This window comes from Lutra lutra, chromosome 8 (assembly GCF_902655055.1).
Source record: "Lutra lutra chromosome 8, mLutLut1.2, whole genome shotgun sequence".
Classification (NCBI taxonomy): Eukaryota; Metazoa; Chordata; class Mammalia; order Carnivora; family Mustelidae; genus Lutra; species Lutra lutra.
Genome location: NC_062285.1, coordinates 245,214 through 265,402, shown reverse-complemented (window position 1 = coordinate 265,402; position 20,189 = coordinate 245,214). Strand labels below are relative to the sequence as shown.

Sequence of the window (20,189 nt, the reverse complement as noted above, 5' to 3'; positions counted from 1 at the left end):
TCCCCCCGCGGTCTATCTTCCCGTCGCTTTGGATTCACTTCTCCGCCAGTCCTACCTTGCAGAAAGTGGTTGATTTTCTGTTTCTGGAATTGCTGTTCTTCTTCTCTTCAATCTCCCGTTGGATTTGTAGGTGTTTGCAATCTTTAGATAAGCTATTTAGCTGATCTCCCGCTACCCGAAGTAGTCTCAGCCTGCTACTTCTCCGCCATCTTGACTCCTCCTCGAGATATGAATTTCTGACCATGGGGGGTTGGCACCCCCAACGTCACTCTTGTTTGATGGCTAACTGTATTTTCCATGATCAAGTCCTCAGAGCCCCATCTGTCCAAAATTGTTTCGATTAAATCTTCCAGGAAATAACAAATTCAGAAGAAAAAAAGTCTGGCAATGTAATGTTACGTTGTAATTCTCTCTTCAGAACCCAAACAGATTAGCTCACATATTCTTTTAAAATATGATCTGCATAATATACTAAATGACAGAAAAATACCATTCATGGTTGAAGATTGCGTAAGGCTGTGTGAACGTGGATGAAAAACTGTAAAAGACGCGCTAACCAGTTCGAGCATTTTACCAAACACCCAAACTCTTGGTTTTTCTACGTTAACAGTATCTGACGTCACAGGGATTCCTGTGGTAACGCAGACCTTTAGAACATCCCTGCTGCACACGACCCACCAAGCTTGGGTGACTGTGTACGAAGATTTCACTGACCCTTTTGAGACATGTCTTACTGCAGCCCGTGCCGCGGGTGACCAGACAACGGGTCCACACTGGGAGGCCAGGAGCTGAGCCGGACACTGTCCTCCGTGTCTCTCCTCGCGTGCGCGGCCGGCTGCCTGTTCTGATGGCAGACGGGACACGCCGGGAGGGAGGCAAGAGAACAAGGAAACCAGCACAGCTCACACATCCCCTCTGCATTACTTGGGTCTCCTGCCCCGAGTGTCTGCGAAGTGCACGTCTGTCTGTGAAGGGATAGACTGCGCTTTTGGAAATTCACTGCAGGTTTCTTGCCACGAAAGGTTCTTTTTTTGGCTTGTTCATTTATTTCTTTTTAATTTTTTAAATTCTTTATTTAAATTCCAGTAAAAACTCTTGCCACTGAACCTCTATTTAAATTAAATGAAAACGACGGAGAGGAACGCTGTCCCTTGCCATGTGGCTTCCCACAGTGGTGACAACGGCACAAACCATGCGGGTCAGGCCCACAGACGGCCCTGTAGGCTCGCAAAGGCCTTCAGACCATGTCATGGATGTGGCGCCTTCCCTGCAGCTGTGTGTGGAGAACCCTGGTCAGTATCCAGTCAGCCCCGCTAGTGACAGTGTCACTCAGAACACTTCAGTCCTCGATACATGTTTAGGCCTTAACATCACAGTGAAGGAAGCAGCTGTGATCTCATAGTGGAGTTCACAGTCTTTGTGTGAATTAATGTGCAAAATGAAGTTTACAGTAACCAAGACAGTTCTCACTGTGGGGACACGTGTTCTTGCGTGACAAAATGCCAACACTTAGGCTTTGGTATACACATCTCCCTTGCAACAGGAGCCTGAACGTCTAGGTTGGGAAAAGGTCTGGGAGTGACACGTGTGTAATTCGAACACAGCTTCCTGGATCACAGCGTCCTCACGGCCCCTGGCTCCCAAGTCAACAACTTCTGTGTGTGGCTCTGAACGGAGCCTGGGGAAGAGGAAGGACACCACGTCCTGTCATCCCAAACCAGGGAGCGGCTGTGCTCTAGGCATCCTCCCAAACCCCTGCCTCACCCTGTCCCACCACGTCAGGCACAAGCCACTACCATTTCATTCCACAAGCCCAAAAGAAACCAAGATGAAAAAAAACCCAAACAAACCAACCCAGAAGGTAAAAGCGACAAAGCCATAGTGATTTCCTGTTCTGGGTAGCAGGTTTCCTGGTTTTATTAACTTTTTCCCCCTGTACTTACGTATCCTATTGAATTTTCAAGAAAAAAGGAAAGACAATTAGCCAAAATAAATCAATGCGTAACAAAAGGAAAAAAACAATGGATAACGATGGGAAAAAAAAAAAGAAAAAAAAAAGTGACGCGTGATTTGTTTCTCCAAATCGGAGTAAGTTCCTGCCTGTTTCTGACAGAGGGACCCTCCGAACGCCACGGCCCACCTGGTGGGCGCCGGGAGGTCAGTGATGGACAGGCCATGCTCACCGTTGGTGATGGTGACCGAAGAAGCGGACGTCCACCTGGTTGTCCTCCTTCTGCAGGACTTTGGCGGGCCAGAACCCAAAGCCCTTCATCTTGGCCCAAACGAGTTCATGGTTAGGTATCTGGAAATAAAATGTTTTACCATGTCACGTTACTTTTAAAGTATTAAATGGAAGCACATCATTAATAATGAACAATCTAGTAAGTAAAGTCCATTATCTTAAAAATGTTTTAACTCCTAAAAACATAGAAGTTTTTCTCAGATTGGTTCTGCCTTCAAGAAAAATACCAAAAAATTGCAACCTGCATAAAACAGCGGTACGGAGACTCAGCTCTCCGGACAGACAGGCTTCAGCACGCAGGGGTGAGGCGGTCCCCGCAGCCAGCCGACGCAGGTGCGGGATGTGCCCAATGCCCTGTCCTCACCGACGGGAGCGGCACACCAACGCCTGGAGCCAGTCATGAAGGGGAGTGGGAGGCCCGGTCTGGGCTCACCAGCTCAGAGAGACGCCACGGGCCTGGGAGGCACAGTGACGTCAAGAAGCAGCCGCGGGCGCCCAGGAGTCCCGGAGAGAGCACCCTTCCTGAAATCGCATCACCCCAGGGGACAGCACACAGCCACAAGCACACACAAAACCTTACACTTCTTGTGAAGGAGTGAGGGAAAGGCAGAAATCACTCTGCGGTATAGTAAGGGACCCAGAGTTTGTTCTCAAGTTCCTCATTTCAAAGTCAGAGATGGATAATGATGCCAAGTTGTTCACCCTGCGTTCCGGGTTTCGTGATCACCAAAACCATATATACTATATACAAGGAAAAATACCTAGGAAGGACTGTAGTCCTTGAGCAAACTGGAAATAACTTCCTTAGAATCATGCGTCACACAGTTAGAGGTCAAAGACAGAAAGTCACAAACTTGCACGTACGCAGGGGTAGCAGAACCAGTTGTCGGGGCGCGCGTTGGAGAGGTAGAAGCAGTTCTTGCAAAGCTGCAGCTCGTCCAGCTGGAAAAGAGAAGCGACCACTTCAGCCACTTGAAGCATGAACGCCCAACTGTGTAAAACGCCCGCGCACATCAACATTCTCGCACGCGCATCACCAGGCTTGAAGATTCTACGTGTAACCATTTCATTCTTCAGCAAACACCGGGAGAGCGGCCACTCCCCCGTGCACACCACCTGCACGTCTGAACTCCGCTCTCAGCCCGGGGCCCGCACCCGCCGGTCAGCGCTCACGCGACAGGCTGCGTCCTCACACAGGCCCCGCTGGCCGGACTCCCTCCAATACCCAGGACCAGCAACAGCAGGGCATGCGCCACCTCGTTCCTCACCCTCGGCGTCAGCCCCTGTTGGACTTCCCAACACTCTTTCACGACTTGTAAAGAAATATATTTTGTCTGTTTCTTTTTTGAGTTTTTCTTCAGAGTACAGCCCCATGAGCAGAAAGCAGTACCTCGTCCACCACTTTATCCCTAAAATACTGCACAGCACAGAGCAGACACTCAATAAATATTTGCTGAATAAGAGAAAAAACAAAGGCCAAACTTGAAATCAAGAAAAAAGAGTTTTTATATAAATTAAGACAATTCTGCAAGATTTAGTATGGTTTCACATGAGTGTATCCAATCAAAAGGACGTTTCCCAATATATATTTCATTTATTGACTGAATAAACCGCGTGCAACACTTTACTGCGTAAACTCTGTTGTTGGGTGTTTTGTCTGTGAAATCTATCTCGGAACTCAAACATGTATCTCTCATTCAAAGAGGCAACATTTCTGCACAGTGAAGGCGACAGTCAACAAAACGAAAAGGCAACCTAATGAATGGGAGAAGATATCTGCAAATGATATATCCAATAAGGGGTGAATATCCAAAATATGTGAAGAACTACCACACCTAAAAACAAACAAACAAACAAAAATTCAATTAAAAATGAATAGGAACTAAACAGACGTTTTTCCAAAGATGACATACAGATGGCCAACAGACACGTGAGGAGACACCACGTCACTGGTCATCGGGGAAATACAGATCAGAACTACACTGAGCTGTCGCTCACACCTGTCCGATGGCTCAAACTGACAACCAAGGAAACAGGATGCAGACAAAGGGGAACCTCGGGCACCGCTGGTGGGAGCAGGCTGGGCGGCCACTGCGGAGAACAGTACAGAGGGTCCTTAAAAAGTTAAAAACAGAGCTGGCCTGGGACCCAGGAGTGTCTGTCAAGGAAACCAACTGCTAAGCCGCAGGGATACGTGCTCCCCGACATCACTGCAGCGTCATCTGCAACAATCGCGACACAGAGGCCACCCCAGTGTCTGCGAACTGACGACTGGACAGACGGGGGCGGGGCCTATCCTCTCAAACTATTCCACACAACAGAAAATGAGGGAAAACTCCCAAACTTACTCTATGAGACCCTGACACAAAAACCAGATAGACTCCACTGAAAAAGAGAATTATAGGCCAATATCACTAATGAACACAGACGTGGAAATTCCAATAAAGTATTAGCAAATCAAGTCCAACAATACATCATTCAACACAATCAAATGGGATTTATTCCTGGCTGCAAGCATGGTTCCGTATTCACAAATCAATCAACATGATTTACCACATTAACGAAAGAAAGGATAAAAACCACATGATCATTTCCGTAGAGGCAGACAAAGCGCAACATCCAATCACGATAAAACCCCCCAATAAAGTAGGTACGAGGGAAAATACCTCGGTAGATAATAAAGGCCATCTACGAAAAACCCACAGCGTCTTCAATGGGGAAGAAGTGAGAGCCTTTCCTGTACGGTCAGCAACACAAGAAGGATGTCTGCTCTCACCACTGTTACGTGTGACAGCACTGGAAGTCCTGGCCTCAGCGGTCAGACAACAGAGAGAACTAAAAGTCGTCCAGGGGCGCCTGAGTGGCTCAGTCGGTTAAGTGTCTGCCTTCGGCTCAGGTCACGGTCCCAGGGTCCTGGGATCGAGCCCCCCGTCAGGCTCTCTCTTTCTCCACTCCACCTGCACTCTCTCACTGTCTCTGTCTCTCTAATAATTAAATCAAATCTTAAGGAAGGATGGAATGAAGGTCATCCAAATCGGCAAGGAAGAAGTCAAAACGTCCATTATTTTCAGATAATGGCCCACACCTTAAACTGCAAAGATTCCACCAAAAAACTGTTAGAACTGATAAACAAATTCAGTAAAGTCACAGGTTACAAAACCCACGTACAGAAATCTGTTGTTTATCTATACACCAATCCTGAAGCAGCACAAAGAGAAATTCAAGAATCAATCCCATTCAATACTGCACCAAAAACAGGCACTGGGAAGAAGCAAACAGGAGAAAGACGTGCACACTCTGCAAACCGTGAATCACTGATGAGAGAAACTGAAGATGACATGAAGAAACGGAAAGGCGTTCCATGTTCATGGACTGAAAGAACAGAGGTTGTGAAAGTGTCTGTAAGACCTAAAGCAGTCTGCACGTTGAATACCAAAATACCAACAGCATTTTTCACAGAGCTAGAACAAATGATCCCCAAATTGGAACAGAATCACACAAGACCTCAAATAGGCAAAGCAATCTTGAAAAAGAAAAAAAAAAAGGCTGGAAGCGTCACAATTCCAGACTTCAAGCTGTATTACCAAGCTGCGGTCATAAGACAGTGTGGTTCTGGCGCAGAAACAGACACGAGCATTGATGGACCCGGACAGAAGACCCAGAAATCCGCCCATGACTATATGGCAATTTATCTGTGACAAAGGAGGAAGGAATACGCAGTAGAGAAAGAGTTTACTCAACAGATGGTGTGGGGAACCTTGGACAGCCACATGCAGAAGAATGAAACCAGGCTATGTTCCTACACCACACACAGAAATAAACTCAAGATGGATCAAAGACCTAAATGTGAGAGAGGAATCCATCACAATCCTAGAGGAGAACGCAGGCAGCAACCTCTGTGACCCCAGCCACAGCAACTTCTTGCTACACACGTCTCCAAAGCAAGAGAAACAAAAGCACAAAAATGAAGTACTGGGACTTCACCAAGATAAAAAGCTTCTGCACAGCAAAGGAAAACATTTGACAAAACCAAAAGACAACCGACAGAATGGGAGAAGATATTTGAAAATGTCTTATCAGATAAAGGGTTGGTAACCAAAATCTATAAAGAACTTCTTGGACTCAACACCCAAAAAACAAATAATGCAGTCAAGAAAGCAGGGCAGAGGACATGAACAGACACTTCTCCAAAGAAGACACACAAATAGCCAACAGACACATGAAGAAATGCTCCACATCACTCAGGATCAGGGGAACACGAGTCGAAACCACAGTGAGATGCCACCTGCACTCCCACGTATTTACCCCAACGATACAGATGCAGCGGAAAGAAGGGGCACCCAGTGTTGCAGCAGCAAAATCCACGGGCGCCCAGCTGTGGAAGGAGCCGAGGTGCTCCTCAAGAGACGGACGGACAGAGAGGACATGGTTTGCACACACGCGAGAGTGTTAAGCAGCCCTATAAAGAATGAAATCTTGTCATTTGCAACTACGTGAATGGAGCTAGAGGCTGTAATACTGATTTAAGTGAGTCAGAGAAGAATAAATACTGTTTAATGTCACTTATCTGTGGAATCTGAAAAACCAAACAACAAAAATAAAAGGAACTCATCAACACAGAGAACAAACTGGTGGTTCCCGGGCGGGGAGCGGCGGGGGGTGGCAAAGGGCACTGTCTGTTATGACGGCAGCCTGTCTCAGCGATGGGCAGGGAATACCGTCGGTCACAGTGTGCCGATGCCGTGTGGCACAGAGAGACTCCCCTCGTCCAGAGGCACGGTGAGTGACGTGTGGACTTGGGACCCTGGTGCTCACCCAACACTGTATGGCGACTGTACTTCAGTGTAAAAATGAAAACGAGGCGAACATTTATTGAGCGTCTGCGCAGTGCCACACACCGGCCTGCCTCATGGAACCAACGGCCCTGAGAGCAGCTACACAAGAGGAAACATTTTTCTGTACAAGTTACTCAACAACTCGATCTAACCCCCAGGTTTCCTAGAGAAATTCTCCCCTCCATTTGCGTTATTTTCCATGTACGTCAAACATGGAAATAAAACGATTTCAAGGAAATGGCAGGTTGGAGGCATGTAAGCCGCGACCTCCGGAGGGGTGGGTGGTACCTCGTGGCAGGTGTCCTTGTACAGCATCCGGGCTATGTCCGCTTGCTCGCTGTCTGCTGTAATTAAAGGCAGAGATGATCTATTACCAGTCATCTAGAAACACGAGACGATCCAAAGTCATACATTTACAGCTTCCTCCAGTGATAAAAGTGGCCACGTACTATTTTAAACAAAAATGTCTATTTTAAATAAAGTTCAGGCAGCAAAACAACACTTTCTTTGCAGCTTTCATGTTGCTTTCAACAGAGTACTGAGCTCTAAGTCCAAAGCAGCCTGTTTCTCTCCTTCGGAATGACAGGACAGTAATCAGTCAAAGTGCTGATAAAAAAATCCCTTGACTAAGTTTGCGTCTGAAACTGTAAGGAGTACGGTTTTCATCATTTAGTGAGCTGGAGCTTTGGGGCACTTTGATAAGCCAGAACCACATTACGAAATATTTTTGAGTTGAGACCCTGACGTTACTGCTTAGAAATCATTGAAGTATTAATGTTCTGAATTGCATTTTATCGAAGGCATCTCCTGACCCAGAATGTGAATGGTACGGGGGAAACATGCACAGAGAAGAAAAACCATTCAACCTCCGTAGAAAATCACGGTGTTGTGCAGAAGCAGCTGCGCATCCGCCTTGAACTCTTCGTAGCTTCGGTACTTCCCCTCGTTCACCTTCTGCAGAGGGCGACAGGGTCTCGTGTTATACAGATGGGGTCAGAGCACGGGCGCACCGCGGGAACTTGCCAGGACGACGCTACGACCACTCCTGTGTCCCACAGCATGGAAGCGACACGTGTGGGGACCCGGACAAGCCTGCCTGCAGCCAGGATCGTGGGGTTCGGCGGCCACCCACCCCCCCTCAGCGGCCAGCTGGACTCTGCCCAACGCGCGTGCCCCTCATTCTGCGGGATGGAGACTCGCCGTGACGAAGGAGAGCCCTGGCCAGAGGGCTGGTGAGACCTGAACAACACAGCCACCGTCTGTACAGCACACGTGCACAAAGACTGAAAAAAGACAACCACCGTCAGCCTCTGTGATGCTTTTTGTCACAGAGAAGAAGATACATTCGTAATTCTGAAGTGGAACCAGGAACCCAATTACAAGTAACTTTAAAATAAAGTCCTAGGTGTTCCTCTGTGTACCAAGGCAATGCAAGGGCTTCTACTGCATTAGATGCTGCATCTAAAGGGTTTCCATCACAGGGCTTTCTGTCGCTTTGCCTTTAGCTGCCAGAGAAAAGGATTATGGAGGGAATTTGAGGATTTTTTACAGGGGAGGCAAAGTTTTTGGAAGAAAGGTATAGCAAAGTTATTTAGAGGTAGCAGGGAGGGCTTTTCTTATCTTGGTGCTACTTTTAGGAAATCAGCTTGAAAGTAATGTAGAATAGAAAGGCCTCCAGAGTATCTAAGGTCCCACGGTTCTGCTGAAATCCCCAGAGACCCACTGCGGTTGTCCGTCCTTTGAGAAGGCTTGCAGGAGTCCCCGTGCTGGAGGTGCCTGCTCCTGCCTGCCATCGACAGGTCACAGAGCGTATTCACAAATACCAACATCAGAGCCCCAGTCTGAATTTCTGATGCCCTGGGCTCCAGACGCCCAGGCACTGGTGTGGTCTACAGCTCCCAGGTGTCTGATACACACCCAGCATTCTCAAAGCAACTCTGTGATTTCTGATGTTGGCACCATCGTGGCATTGACTTTGTTTTGAACTGTAAGCTACCGGAGATTGAAAATCTTGTCTTCCTCTTTCTGTTCCTTACAGAGCTGTCCACTCCTGGATGGCACCTGCGCCCCCTCACAATGCCATCCGCCCCTGGACCGCACCCGCACCCCCTCACAGCGCCATCTGCCCCATCCCCCCAGCTCGTGTGCTCTACTATTAGATGGGATCCAACTAGGCGGAGCGTGGAAGGTGTCCTCAGGGAGAGGAAGAAGCCGAGCCAGGGTGGGGCTGTGCAGGTGGAGGGAGGGCAGCTGGGGCCTTCATCGTCCTCAGGGACGTTAGGGTTTAGGAAAAGAAGCTTTGCTTGAGGACATGAAACCTGGGGGCAGGAGATGAGGTGAAAACTCCCTGTTTTGTTCCAGGCTCTACTGGCCACCTTCTAGGAACAGCCTTCATCTCCTCTTCTACTGAACTACTACACCTTCAGTCCTTCCCAGAGGCCAAGGGGACCGAGAAACTTGTAAAATGACTCCAGATGATTCCTGCGGTCCCCTATAGGCTATTATGGCAACCACAAAATCTTACATTCAAAGTGACATGCCAAGTACAGAATTAGTACTTCAGCAATCCTAACTGGAAACATGTTAAAATGTTCTACTGGAATTTACTGCAACTTGTAACTACCGATTAACAAAGCCATCAAAAACTGTGGCCATTAGAGGTAAAATTAAGCACTCTTAAGAATAGTCAAGTTTTGGGGGTCCTGGGTGGCTTAGCCGTTAAGCGTCTGCCTTCAGCTCAGGTCATGGTCCCAGGGTCCTGGGATCGAGCCCCACATCAGGCTCCCTGCTCAGCTGGAAGCCTGCATCTCCCTCTCCCACTCGCCCTGGTTGTGTTCCCTCTCTCGCTGTGTCTCTCTCTGTCAAATAAATAAATAAAATCTTTAAAAACAAAGCAAAACAAAACAAAACCGGAGAGTTAAGTTCTCTGATTCTCATCTTCGTGTTGCTCAAGTTCAGTCTGTTTGCTTCCTAGGACTCCAGTCCCAGGCACTACTGTTTCCTTGAGAGACGCCCGTGCAGCACTGCTCAAGTGAGGAGAGCCCACCCAGACGGGGAGCCCCGAATCGGAGCATCACCTGAGCCAACCACACCGGCTGCTCCGACTGAGCCTCCAGGAGCTACGGTGGCTTCCCACCGGGGCCTCCCACCAGGGCCTCCCACTGAGAACGCCCAGCTGGTGCACAGAGCAGCACCGGGCCCTTTACGTTTAGGAAGAGGGTGGGCGGGCAGCCCTCAGGGAGGAAGGGCACCGGAATCCTGTGCAGCTGGGAGCTGTGGAGTCACCTGGGAGCTCTGGGGGTATGGGGAACAGGACCGAGGGCGGGCTTTACCTCCTGGATGGTGGGGACGTCCACCGCCGAGTGCACCAGCCTCCGGTACATCGGGTGCTTGTTGTCCTTGCCCTTCTTATTAAGGTCTATGGCCTGAAAGGTCAGCAGACACACGTTTCAAACACAGCGCAAGAGAGACAAGTGAGACAATTCCTAAACTACAGAATTTACCAGAAAACGTATGTGTACTGTATCATTTAAGGCGACATTTTTAGGGTTTTGATAGCAAGAACAATTATTTTGGAAAATTCCACTTCATTTTGGACATATCTGTTAAATGTTCATTTTGATAAATGTATTAAAAATGTAAAAATATTAGTGTTTCTACAACAAAGGAGGTAGGAATATATAACAGGGAAAGACCATCCCTTCCATAAAGCGTGCTGCGAAAATTGGGCACTTTTTTTTTTTTTTTTTAAAGATTTTATCTATCTATTTGACAGGGAGAGAGAGTGCACAATCAGGGGAGGAGAGGCAGAGGGGGAAGCAGGCTTCACAATGAGCAGGGAGCCTGATGCAGGGTTCCATCCGAGCCCCTGGGATCATGACCTGAGCCAAAGGCAGACACTTAATGACTGAGCCACCTAGGAGCCCCGAAATTGGACACTTTCTTCCACCTATATAAACATTAACTCAAAATGGAGTAAAGACCCAAATGTGAGACCTGAAACTACATAAATCCCGGAAGAAAACACAGGCAGTAAACTTCTGCACATCAACCTAGCAGTATTCTTCAGAGATATCCCCTGAGGCAAGGGAAACAAAAGCGAAAATGAACTACTGGGACTTCATCACGATAAAAAGCTTCTGCACAGCACAGGAAACAGTCAACAAAACTAAAAGGTAACCCATGGAATGTAACAAGGTATTTGCAAACGGCCTATCAATAAAGAGTCAGTACCCAAATTCCATCAAGAACTTTTCAAACTCAACACCCACAGAACAAATAATCCAACCAAGAAATGGGCAGAGGACATGAACAGACATTTCTGCAAAGAAGACATCCAGATGGCCAACAGACACATGAAAAAGTGCTCCACATCACTCGGCATCAGGGAAATACAAATCAAAACCACCATGAGATATCACCTCACACCAGTCAGAATGGCTAAAATTAACACGTCAGGAAACGACAGATCCTGGCGAGGATGTGGGGCAAGGGGAGCCTCCTGCACTGTTGGTGGGAACGCAAGCTGGTGCAGCCGCTCTGGAAAACAGCATGGAGGTTCCTCATGATATTAACAATAGAGCTACCCTACGACTCTACAACTGCACTACTGGGTATTTACCCCAAAGATACAGATGCAGTGAGAAGGGCCACCTGTGCCCCAATGTGCACAGCAGCAATGGCCACGACAGGTAATTGCAGAAAGAGCCCGACGTCCTTCACCAGACGGACGGATGAAGAAGAGGTTTATGTACACAAAGGAATGCCACTCAGCCAACAGGAAGAATGAAATCTTTCCGTTTGCAATGACATGGACAGAAGTACAGGGCGTTACGCTAAGCAGAATAAGTCACTCAGAGAAAGACACACACCATATGATTCCACTTGTACGCAGGATCTAAAAACAACCAACCAGACTCTTAACTACAATGAACAAAGTGGTGGTTCGCAGACAGGGGGAGCGTCGGGGATGGACAGGATTAGGTGCAAACTTCCACTTATAAAATATGTAAGTCATGGGCGCCTGGGGGGGGGGGTTAGTGGTTAAGCATCTGCCTTCGGCTCAGGTCATGATCCCAGGGTCCTGGGATCGAGCCCCATGTCGGGTTCCCTGCTGGGCAGGAAGCCCGCTTCTCCCTCTCCCTCCGCCTCTGCTTGTGTTCCCTCTCTGTGTCAATTAAATAAATTAAATCAATAAATAAAATCTTAAGTAAATAAGTAGGTAAGTCACGAGGACGAACAGCAGCACGGGGAACACAGCTAACGGTGCCGTCCTCGCGCTGTGTGCCTGTTCTTATTGGTGAGCACGGAGTTGTGCATAAAAAGGTCGAATCATGGTGTTGTACACCTGCCAATAATATGATATTGCATGCCAACTACGCTTCAATTAAAGATTTTGAAAAATAAAAGATGAAACAACAGAAATGTATCAGTGGAGACAAACAGTGTCAGTCTCATCTACTTCAGCTCCAGAGACGCCAGACGAAGCAGAACAAGCCGTTACGGACAAAGGAACTCGGGCCGCAGTGTTCTGCACCCGATGCCGCTGTAAAGGTCCCTGGTGCGCTCTCTGGTCAGGAAGGGATGGGACACGTGCTCTGGGAGGTCCCGACTACCCGGAGGACTTACCCGCTCCTTCATGCGGGAGACAATGAACCGCAAGTACGTGCTCATCTCCTGTTTGTTTGTGTTTTTCTTCTTGATGCTCTGTTAAAAACAGAAAAGGCCAGATATAAAATGTGATTATTTACAGGTCTGTATTCATGTAAAAGACTTTTATATATAAAAGATACAGTCTGCAAAGATTGTATTCAAATCTGCACTATTTTCAATGTGTTTGACACCAAGAAATCCTAAAACGTGCATAGCATTTAATGTGACAGTAAAACGGAAACAGGTTGTATTTGACGTAAGACCTCACAGAATTACACAGTTTTTCTTGATATTTAGAACTTCAACCATTTTCAGATACAACGAATGATAACGTAATAATGACATGATGTAGAATCACTTATTTTATCAAAAAAAAAAAAAAAAAAAAAAAGAGAGAGAGAGAGAGAGAGAAGAAAAGTTGGCCGAAACCCTTTCGGGAACATTTTAAATTAGTAATATTGAAGGGTGAATTTCGACATACACGATTCCTCTAAAAGGTTATTAAAGTCCACAACACCTGTGAATTCTGCACAGCACAGCTGCACACCTGCTCATCTGTTTTCAACTGTTACGGGGTCTGTTCAGTAGTAACCCCAATTTCTATCAGCCTGACCTGAAAAGCTAATTAGGTTCTTCAATTTATGTCTCAGAAGATCTAAACTCATGCAAAGAGAAAAAGATGGGACTCTCCCTTTCATGTCATTTCTAGACGGCACGCAAACAAAGATGAATGTCCCACTTCCTCCGTCGAGGCTGAGGCCTCCCTGCAGCCCCCGCTCTATGGAGGCCGTCCCGTGTGGCTGACTCGGTGCGGACAGCACATCCCGGCTGCCGTCACCCGCAGGCCCCCAGAGGACGGGTCCCTGCCTACTGGAGCCACCGCTCCCAAAGGGCTGTCTGTGCCGGACGTCACCCCAACACAGTGGCGGACTGGAGGCAGGAGCCAACATTCCCCAGGTAACTGAGTCTTCGCTGGGGCATGTCACCCACACACACACAACACTAAACCACCTGAACGGAAAATGGACAACTGCTTTCTTTCCTGGACGTGTGGTTTCATGCACTTCCCGTTTCAAGTGGTGCCTTCCCGGGGCGCCTGGCTGGCTCAGTCGGAAGAATACGCAACACGTGATCTTGGGGTCATGCGTTCGTGCCCCACGATGCATGCAGAAATGACTTAAATAAAACTCATAAAAACCGTTAACAATAACCCTAACCCCTTCTTTCCGCTCCTCACCTGGACTCTGGTACGATTACTGCTTCTGCCGTGCTGGGCTGCCATGTGACCCGTGCACACGGCGTCTAATCAATGCCCGGCACAGAGCAGTTGTGCAAGTCTGTCCACACCCAGAGACACCGGTGAACTTCCGGGAAACACGGCTGGGCTTCTGCCCAGCAAGCACAGCCCAGTGACCAGCGAGCACACGCGTGGTCACACCAGGATCAGCCATCTCTGAGGGAAGGTCCCTGGGCTCTCTGCTCGCTCACACACCTGCTTGATCCTCGGGTGGCTGGGACACGTGACCGAGACGGAGCATCCCGGTCAGGTCTGGAGCTGACCACACGAGGACACTTCCTGGACTCCAGGTTTAGAGTCGCGGGGGCGGGGGCGGGGACAGGGGCAACTCTGCGGTACCTTGTAGACTCTCATTTTTCACAAGAGCCCCAGCAACGCTCGGGAACTACCAGCGGCTGCCCCCAAAGCCAGCACCACAGAGAAGACATCGGTGTGCAGCTGTGTGCACACAGAGGAGTGTGCGGGGCTCTGGGCAGGGGAAACATGGTCAGATATTCCTGATGTTGGACAAACATTCTTGCAACATGGACGTCCTCCCACGCACCACTCTCTACAGAAACGAGCACCTGATGGACTGTCAGAACCGGAGAAGAGAAGGGGTAATAGGCCAAGACGACTACTGCTCTGCTCACCTGTGGGAAACCCACACTCTCTTACCACAGAGGAGAATGAAAACAAAGCTTCCGGCAACATGCTCTATCATGTTAACTCCCAAATATTTTGGATGTGCTACTAAAATTGCTGACCGTAGGTATCCGTCTGATCATTAAATCACGAATCTGTGTAGATGCAAATAAAACACCAACCTGTTAACAGGTCACATGTCCTGTAATTCCACCCGTGGGGTTAAGGGTGTTTTAACAGGTGTCGTACAATTTACGGGAAGTTCACAAGCAACACGTCACGTAGCAAAGCGTGATTTCCAGGCCCCACACGTACTATTCCCAACCTTCCCTCGAGGAGGCAGAGAGGGAAGACTCTCCTCTCTCAGCCTTCTAAGTACCTCCAGCCCAACCCAGGGAGCCCTCGAGAGAGCGGTGGAGGGACTTGGGGAATAGCTGCCCTTGCCCAGCGACTGGGGATCCCACATTTGTGCAGGAAGATGGTTTCCCCTCTGTGCTCAACAGCAGCCCATGCAGTACTTCACTCTTCATGTGAATCTAACCCCTCTTCTTTGTTCGTTAAGAGACGGAGAAAATAAATCGATTCAAACACCTCTGTCAGGGGCGCCAGGGGGGCTCCATCGGTGAAGCGTCTGCTTTCGCCTCAGGTCATAATCTTGGGGGCCCGGGATCGAGCCCCGCATCAGGCTCTGCTCAGCAGGGAGCCTGCTTCCCTTCCTCTGCTCCCCCACACTGCTTGTGCTCTCTCCAATATGCAAAATCTTAAGGAAAAAAAAAAAAAAAGCCCAACACCCTTCCCCAATCTCTTGAGGACAAACATGGGTTCTCCTGCAGATGTCCAGACGACGGGGTTCTGTGCCTGGACCTCGGCTCCCTGGGCACTCCCAGCGGGTGGCAAGTGCCGGCTTCCCGGACCCGCTTCCCAGCCGTGGGCCTCGATGCGGGAGCTCACGCCAACAAGAGACCCTGCATGCACGCGGCCTCTCCCCCTCCGCCGTTTCTGAAGACCCAGCATTCGCCGTAAGATGCCTGCACACGTGCTAAGCTGATGGGCTTGCGCTCCACCCCTCCCTGCTGTAACTCAGAGCTTTAAGGTTTCACCGAAGAAAGGAAGGATGCGCTGCAGCCTTCCATCAGGGCGGCACCGTGAGGCGCGAGATCTCCGAGCCACAGCCACAGTGCTTCAACTGTGCCAGTTCAGCCAAACCAAGACACTGACAGTGGCTTGAGAAAAAGCCACTTGAACAGCAATTAAAGGAGATTAAAGGAGCAGCTTCTCAGGCAAATGCGACTCCGTCTGTGACATGATTAAGCAGGTTGCTCTTTAAAGCAAGGTCAGAAAAATAAAACTGAAGCTTTAGACATCTGCAGGCTATTCCAGACCCAATTCTTCCTCAGGCTTTGCGGACCTGTACGCATTCTCTCCTTACAGGCCGCAGGCGCGCTCAGGAAAGGCCTCTCTGCAGCCAGCGAGTTCCAGTAACTTCACATCGGCACAGAGGGACGACTCTGCTCAGTGTCTACAAATAATTGGGAGAACCTCGGCATCACGGGGCCAAAGTTGCCGTAACGGTTTTCAGAGGACAATGGTCACGTGGCTGCAGGTGTGTTACAAACGTGTGGGACTGGAGCGAGAAGCTCTCAAACACACGGCAGCTGGCCGAGAGGCTGCTTTCCTCATGGGGAGAATAATGGACAATCTTAAACATCTTCTTGAGTCATTGATGAGTCAGGGACTCGCCACCATCACCAGAAGTGCCAGTCTGAGCAAACTGGAAGAGGCTGGGTGCGTGCCACAGAGAAAACACGAGTCCGACAATTCAGCCACACTCAGGACCTTATGGTGGTTTCGGCACAAAGAAGGGATGAGTAACCTCTGATCCCCAGCTCATTACTGACAAGATGCCCACGCACCATGACAGGAACGAACACTCACGACTAAATGGTCTGGAATTTTTAATGTTCTTTAGAGACCCAGATTTTTCAGCTGCAGAAATGTATCTTAGCAAAAAACGAACTTGTGGAAACAGTATCTCAGCACAACTAGACCCAAATGAAACCAGTGTGCAATCAGAGGTCCAGTGGTCTTCTCCTTGGACCCCAGATCTGTGCTGCTAGACTTTAGGAAATCCAAGCCCCCCAGCCTGATTACACAAGACAAGGACGTCACACTCTCCTGGGGGTCCCCAACATCCAGACTATTTTTCCTGCCATAGGGTCAGATTAGCAGTTGACAAACCTCCTCTGTGAAGGGCCAGACAGTCTATAGCTTAGGCTCGGAGGACAAACAGTAGGAATCTGTCTGCACCACTCAACTCTGCTACACACTGAAAAAGCAGTAACGCTCTGGGATACTGAAGTCTGAATTTCTTAGGATTTTCACACGTCACAAAATACTTCCCCTCTCTTTGATTTTCCTTTGACCATCTAAAAATGTAAAACCCACTCTAAACTCATGAATAGGACACAAGCTGGCGGTAGTGTGCCAACCCCCGGACAGACTGTGTTCTGTGGAAACAGGGTTCCCAAGGGTCTAGCTCAGCGGGTGTCTGCCAAGGCCTTGTACAGTATGTGCACACAGTAAGTGCTCAATGAATACTAGCAGAGGAACCGCTGGTAGTCGTTAGGACTGTGTCGCCTGATGGACAGAACATCCCACACGGCTGAGCTCAAGCACAGGAAATCCCTCCCCGCCAGACGCGTGACTCGGAGCTGGTTTCGGGCTTGGGCCGCTCAAAGCCGTTGTGTTCAGTGCGGGTGTATCAGCCGCTTCCCGGCCCTCCAACACCTGACGCCGCCTCGCCCTCCAACTGCAAAGGCCCCCCGTTGGCGTCTGTGAGCTCACCAGGCCACCGGCTAGGCATTCCCGCGCCCCACGGCTGTGCGCTCCACAGCACCCCGGCCGCTGTGGCGCTAGGGACCTCACGTGTCCCTGCGGGAGGAACACATCTGCGCCGAAGTCCCCGCAGCACGGGTGGAACCGGCGGCCTCGACGGCTCCCTGCGGCCACAGCACAGAAGGTCCCCGGGCATGTCCTCTGCACCGACACTGCCACTGTCGCCCCGCGAGGCCCGGCGTCTACAGCACCCTCCGCAGCCCCGGGGCACAACGCGGTCCTGAGAGTCCCTACTCAGAGGAAGCACCCAGGTCTGAGGGCCGCGCAGTAGAGCTGGCCTGGGGCGAGGGCGAGGGGCCCAGAGCTGGCCGCCGCGTCCGTCCGCACCCCGCGCCCCGGGAGCCCCTCACCGGCCGTCACCTTCTAGGACAGTTTTCTGAAAATGCACCTGCGTTCGCGCTTTGTCACCCGCACCCACGCTGACGTCGCCTCTCGGCCGCACGGGACAGGGTGGGGGTGTCGGAGGGGGGGACAGGGTGGGGGTGTCGGAGGGGGGGACGGGGTGGGGGGTGCTACGTGGGCGGCAGCGCGCACACGCACACGCAGCTCACCCCCCACCCCCGGCCAGCGCAGCGCATTCAATCACGGGTCCTCGGCTGCGTCCTAAACCCCAGCGCCCGGTGCGCTTGACTTCCTGCAACAGTCCGTCGCTGTCGTCGCTGTCAGGACTTACAGGGGCTTCAAGTTTAAAAACCTCCGTTACGCTGTCCCGGCTCTGCCGTCCAGGTCACCGGGGGACACTGGGGTCTGGAGGGTGACTGCTGCGGACCCGAGAAGCGCGCTGGCAAACCCGACTGCATGCACGCGCCTCCGGAGCAGGGAGGTGGCCGGGGGGTCCCCACCGCGGTGTCCGCGCATCCAGTGGCCCGTAGTGCTACTCCCTGCCCCATCTGCGGGCAAGTCCCGGGGGACGCTTGCTTCCCCGTCCGGGTCACCGAGTCCTGCCCGAGTCCGGCCACGGCACAGGTGACCCGGGCGGCCCCGCATCGCAGAGAAGCAGGTCCACCACCCCCCCCCGACCCCGTGCCCACACGGACGGGGCTGCGCCACCAGCCCGGGCGCCTGGGCCGCTCAGTCGGTGAGCGTCTGCCTTCGGCTTAGGTTGTGGTGGCGGGGTCCTGGGTTCCAGCCCCCCGCGGGTCAAGCCTGCCCCACCCCCCCCCCGCCCGCCCAGGCTCCTCCTCTCCCCGCCCCGTCAGACAGACAAACAATGTAGAGAAGAACAAAGTGCCAGCCGGGGAGCGGGGCGCGTGCCCACCCGGCGGTCCACCCGCCAGCAGGACACGCCTGGGCAGGAACCCGGGGACCTGGCTCCTCGGCGCCGCCACAAAGCCTGGGGGACAGGCAAGAAGGACACACTCAGGGCCGTGTCACGGAACAGCGGTCCTCCCCTCCTACAGCCCGAAGAACGCGATCACAGAGGCAGCGGGCCTCCCCGCTCTCTTCTGAAAGGACGCTAGCATCTGTTTCCCGTCAGGGACAAGCATCTCTCCCTCCGCTTCACGGGCCTGTCACAGGGTGCCACCTGCCCCTACACCTAGTCACGCGGGGACCGCAGCCGGGACCGTGCCCACTGCAGCGGTGCGTCTATACTGGACACCCCAGCCGAGGGCGGCTGTGTCCGCACTAAGGGGCTCATCCTGCTGTGGAAACCAGACCGACCCTTATCTCCTGATCCCTCAGAACAAAAAGGAAAAGCTCTGATTCAATTAAAATGGCCTTATTCACAAAAGAGGCATCAGGAAGAAGGGTTATTCCACCACCCAAAACTCTTCACACCCATATCCAAGCTTTCTGGCCGTAATGTTAAATTCATCATGAGAAGATAATGTAGAAAATGTGTGGTTCTCTTTCTTGTTTGGGTCCAGGTCAGAGGCTATACCCAACTGTAAGACCCTCTGGCTTTAATAATGCTCCCATCACCTGTTCCTAGAGTCAAGCCTCCTAAAAGATTGGTTCAGACAAAAATTACTTTTTAAAAATAATTTTCTTTTTTTTTGTTAATATAAAAATGGTATGATCCAGCTTTAAAAACTGTAAAATATATTTGGCTCATGTTCACTTTCTTTTTTTGTTTTTATTTACAGAGAGAAAGACAGTGAGAGCAGAAACACAGCGGGGCAGTGGGAGGGGGAAACAGGCTTCCCGCGGAGCAGGGAGCCGATGCCGGGCTCGATCCCAGGACCCTGGGATCATGACCTGAGCCGAAGGCAGACGCTTAATGACTGAACCACCCAGGTGCCCCTCATTTTTTAATAGTACTATGACTGTCTACCATACAACAAATAAAGACAAAAAGCTTCTACTTCTATTTAAAAATCAAATCTCCATTCCAGATTTGTTAATCTGGCTGAAAACCTTACTTAACTACATTCAGGGTGAAAATATTCACAACTTTCTCACATTAACAGAGAAATAGACCAGAAAGCAAAGGTAGTCAGTCTTATGGTCAACACACCGCAGGGAGTACATGTTTTCAAAGTAGTTTCCTTTTTTTTTTTTTTTTTTTTTTTGAAGATTTTATGTATTTATTTGACAAAGAGAGAGAGAGAGATCACAAGTAGGCAGAGAGGCAGGCAGAGCGGAAGGGGGAAGCAGGCTCCCCGCTGAGCAGAGAGCCCGATCCAGGGCTCGATCCCAGGAC

General features: G+C 50.3%; 1 protein-coding gene across 8 annotated transcripts in view; it reads right to left on the bottom strand.

The window, feature by feature from the left end:
• The window catches only part of ZMYND11 (zinc finger MYND-type containing 11), a 128,488-nt gene that overhangs the window by 18,248 nt on the left and 90,051 nt on the right, over positions 1-20,189 (bottom strand). For 6 of the 8 annotated variants that reach the window (XM_047739528.1, XM_047739527.1, XM_047739525.1 and 3 more), the window contains 6 exons: positions 12,706-12,783; positions 10,410-10,502; positions 7,944-8,031; positions 7,366-7,421; positions 3,107-3,184; positions 2,184-2,302 (listed from right to left, as the gene is read on the bottom strand). In XM_047739528.1, the coding sequence (XP_047595484.1) occupies positions 2,184-2,302; positions 3,107-3,184; positions 7,366-7,421; positions 7,944-8,031; positions 10,410-10,502; positions 12,706-12,783 (512 nt within the window). The remainder of the gene's footprint in view (positions 1-2,183; positions 2,303-3,106; positions 3,185-7,365; positions 7,422-7,943; positions 8,032-10,409; positions 10,503-12,705; positions 12,784-20,189) is intronic. The other 2 variants (XM_047739524.1, XM_047739531.1) reach the window with 1 other exon arrangement.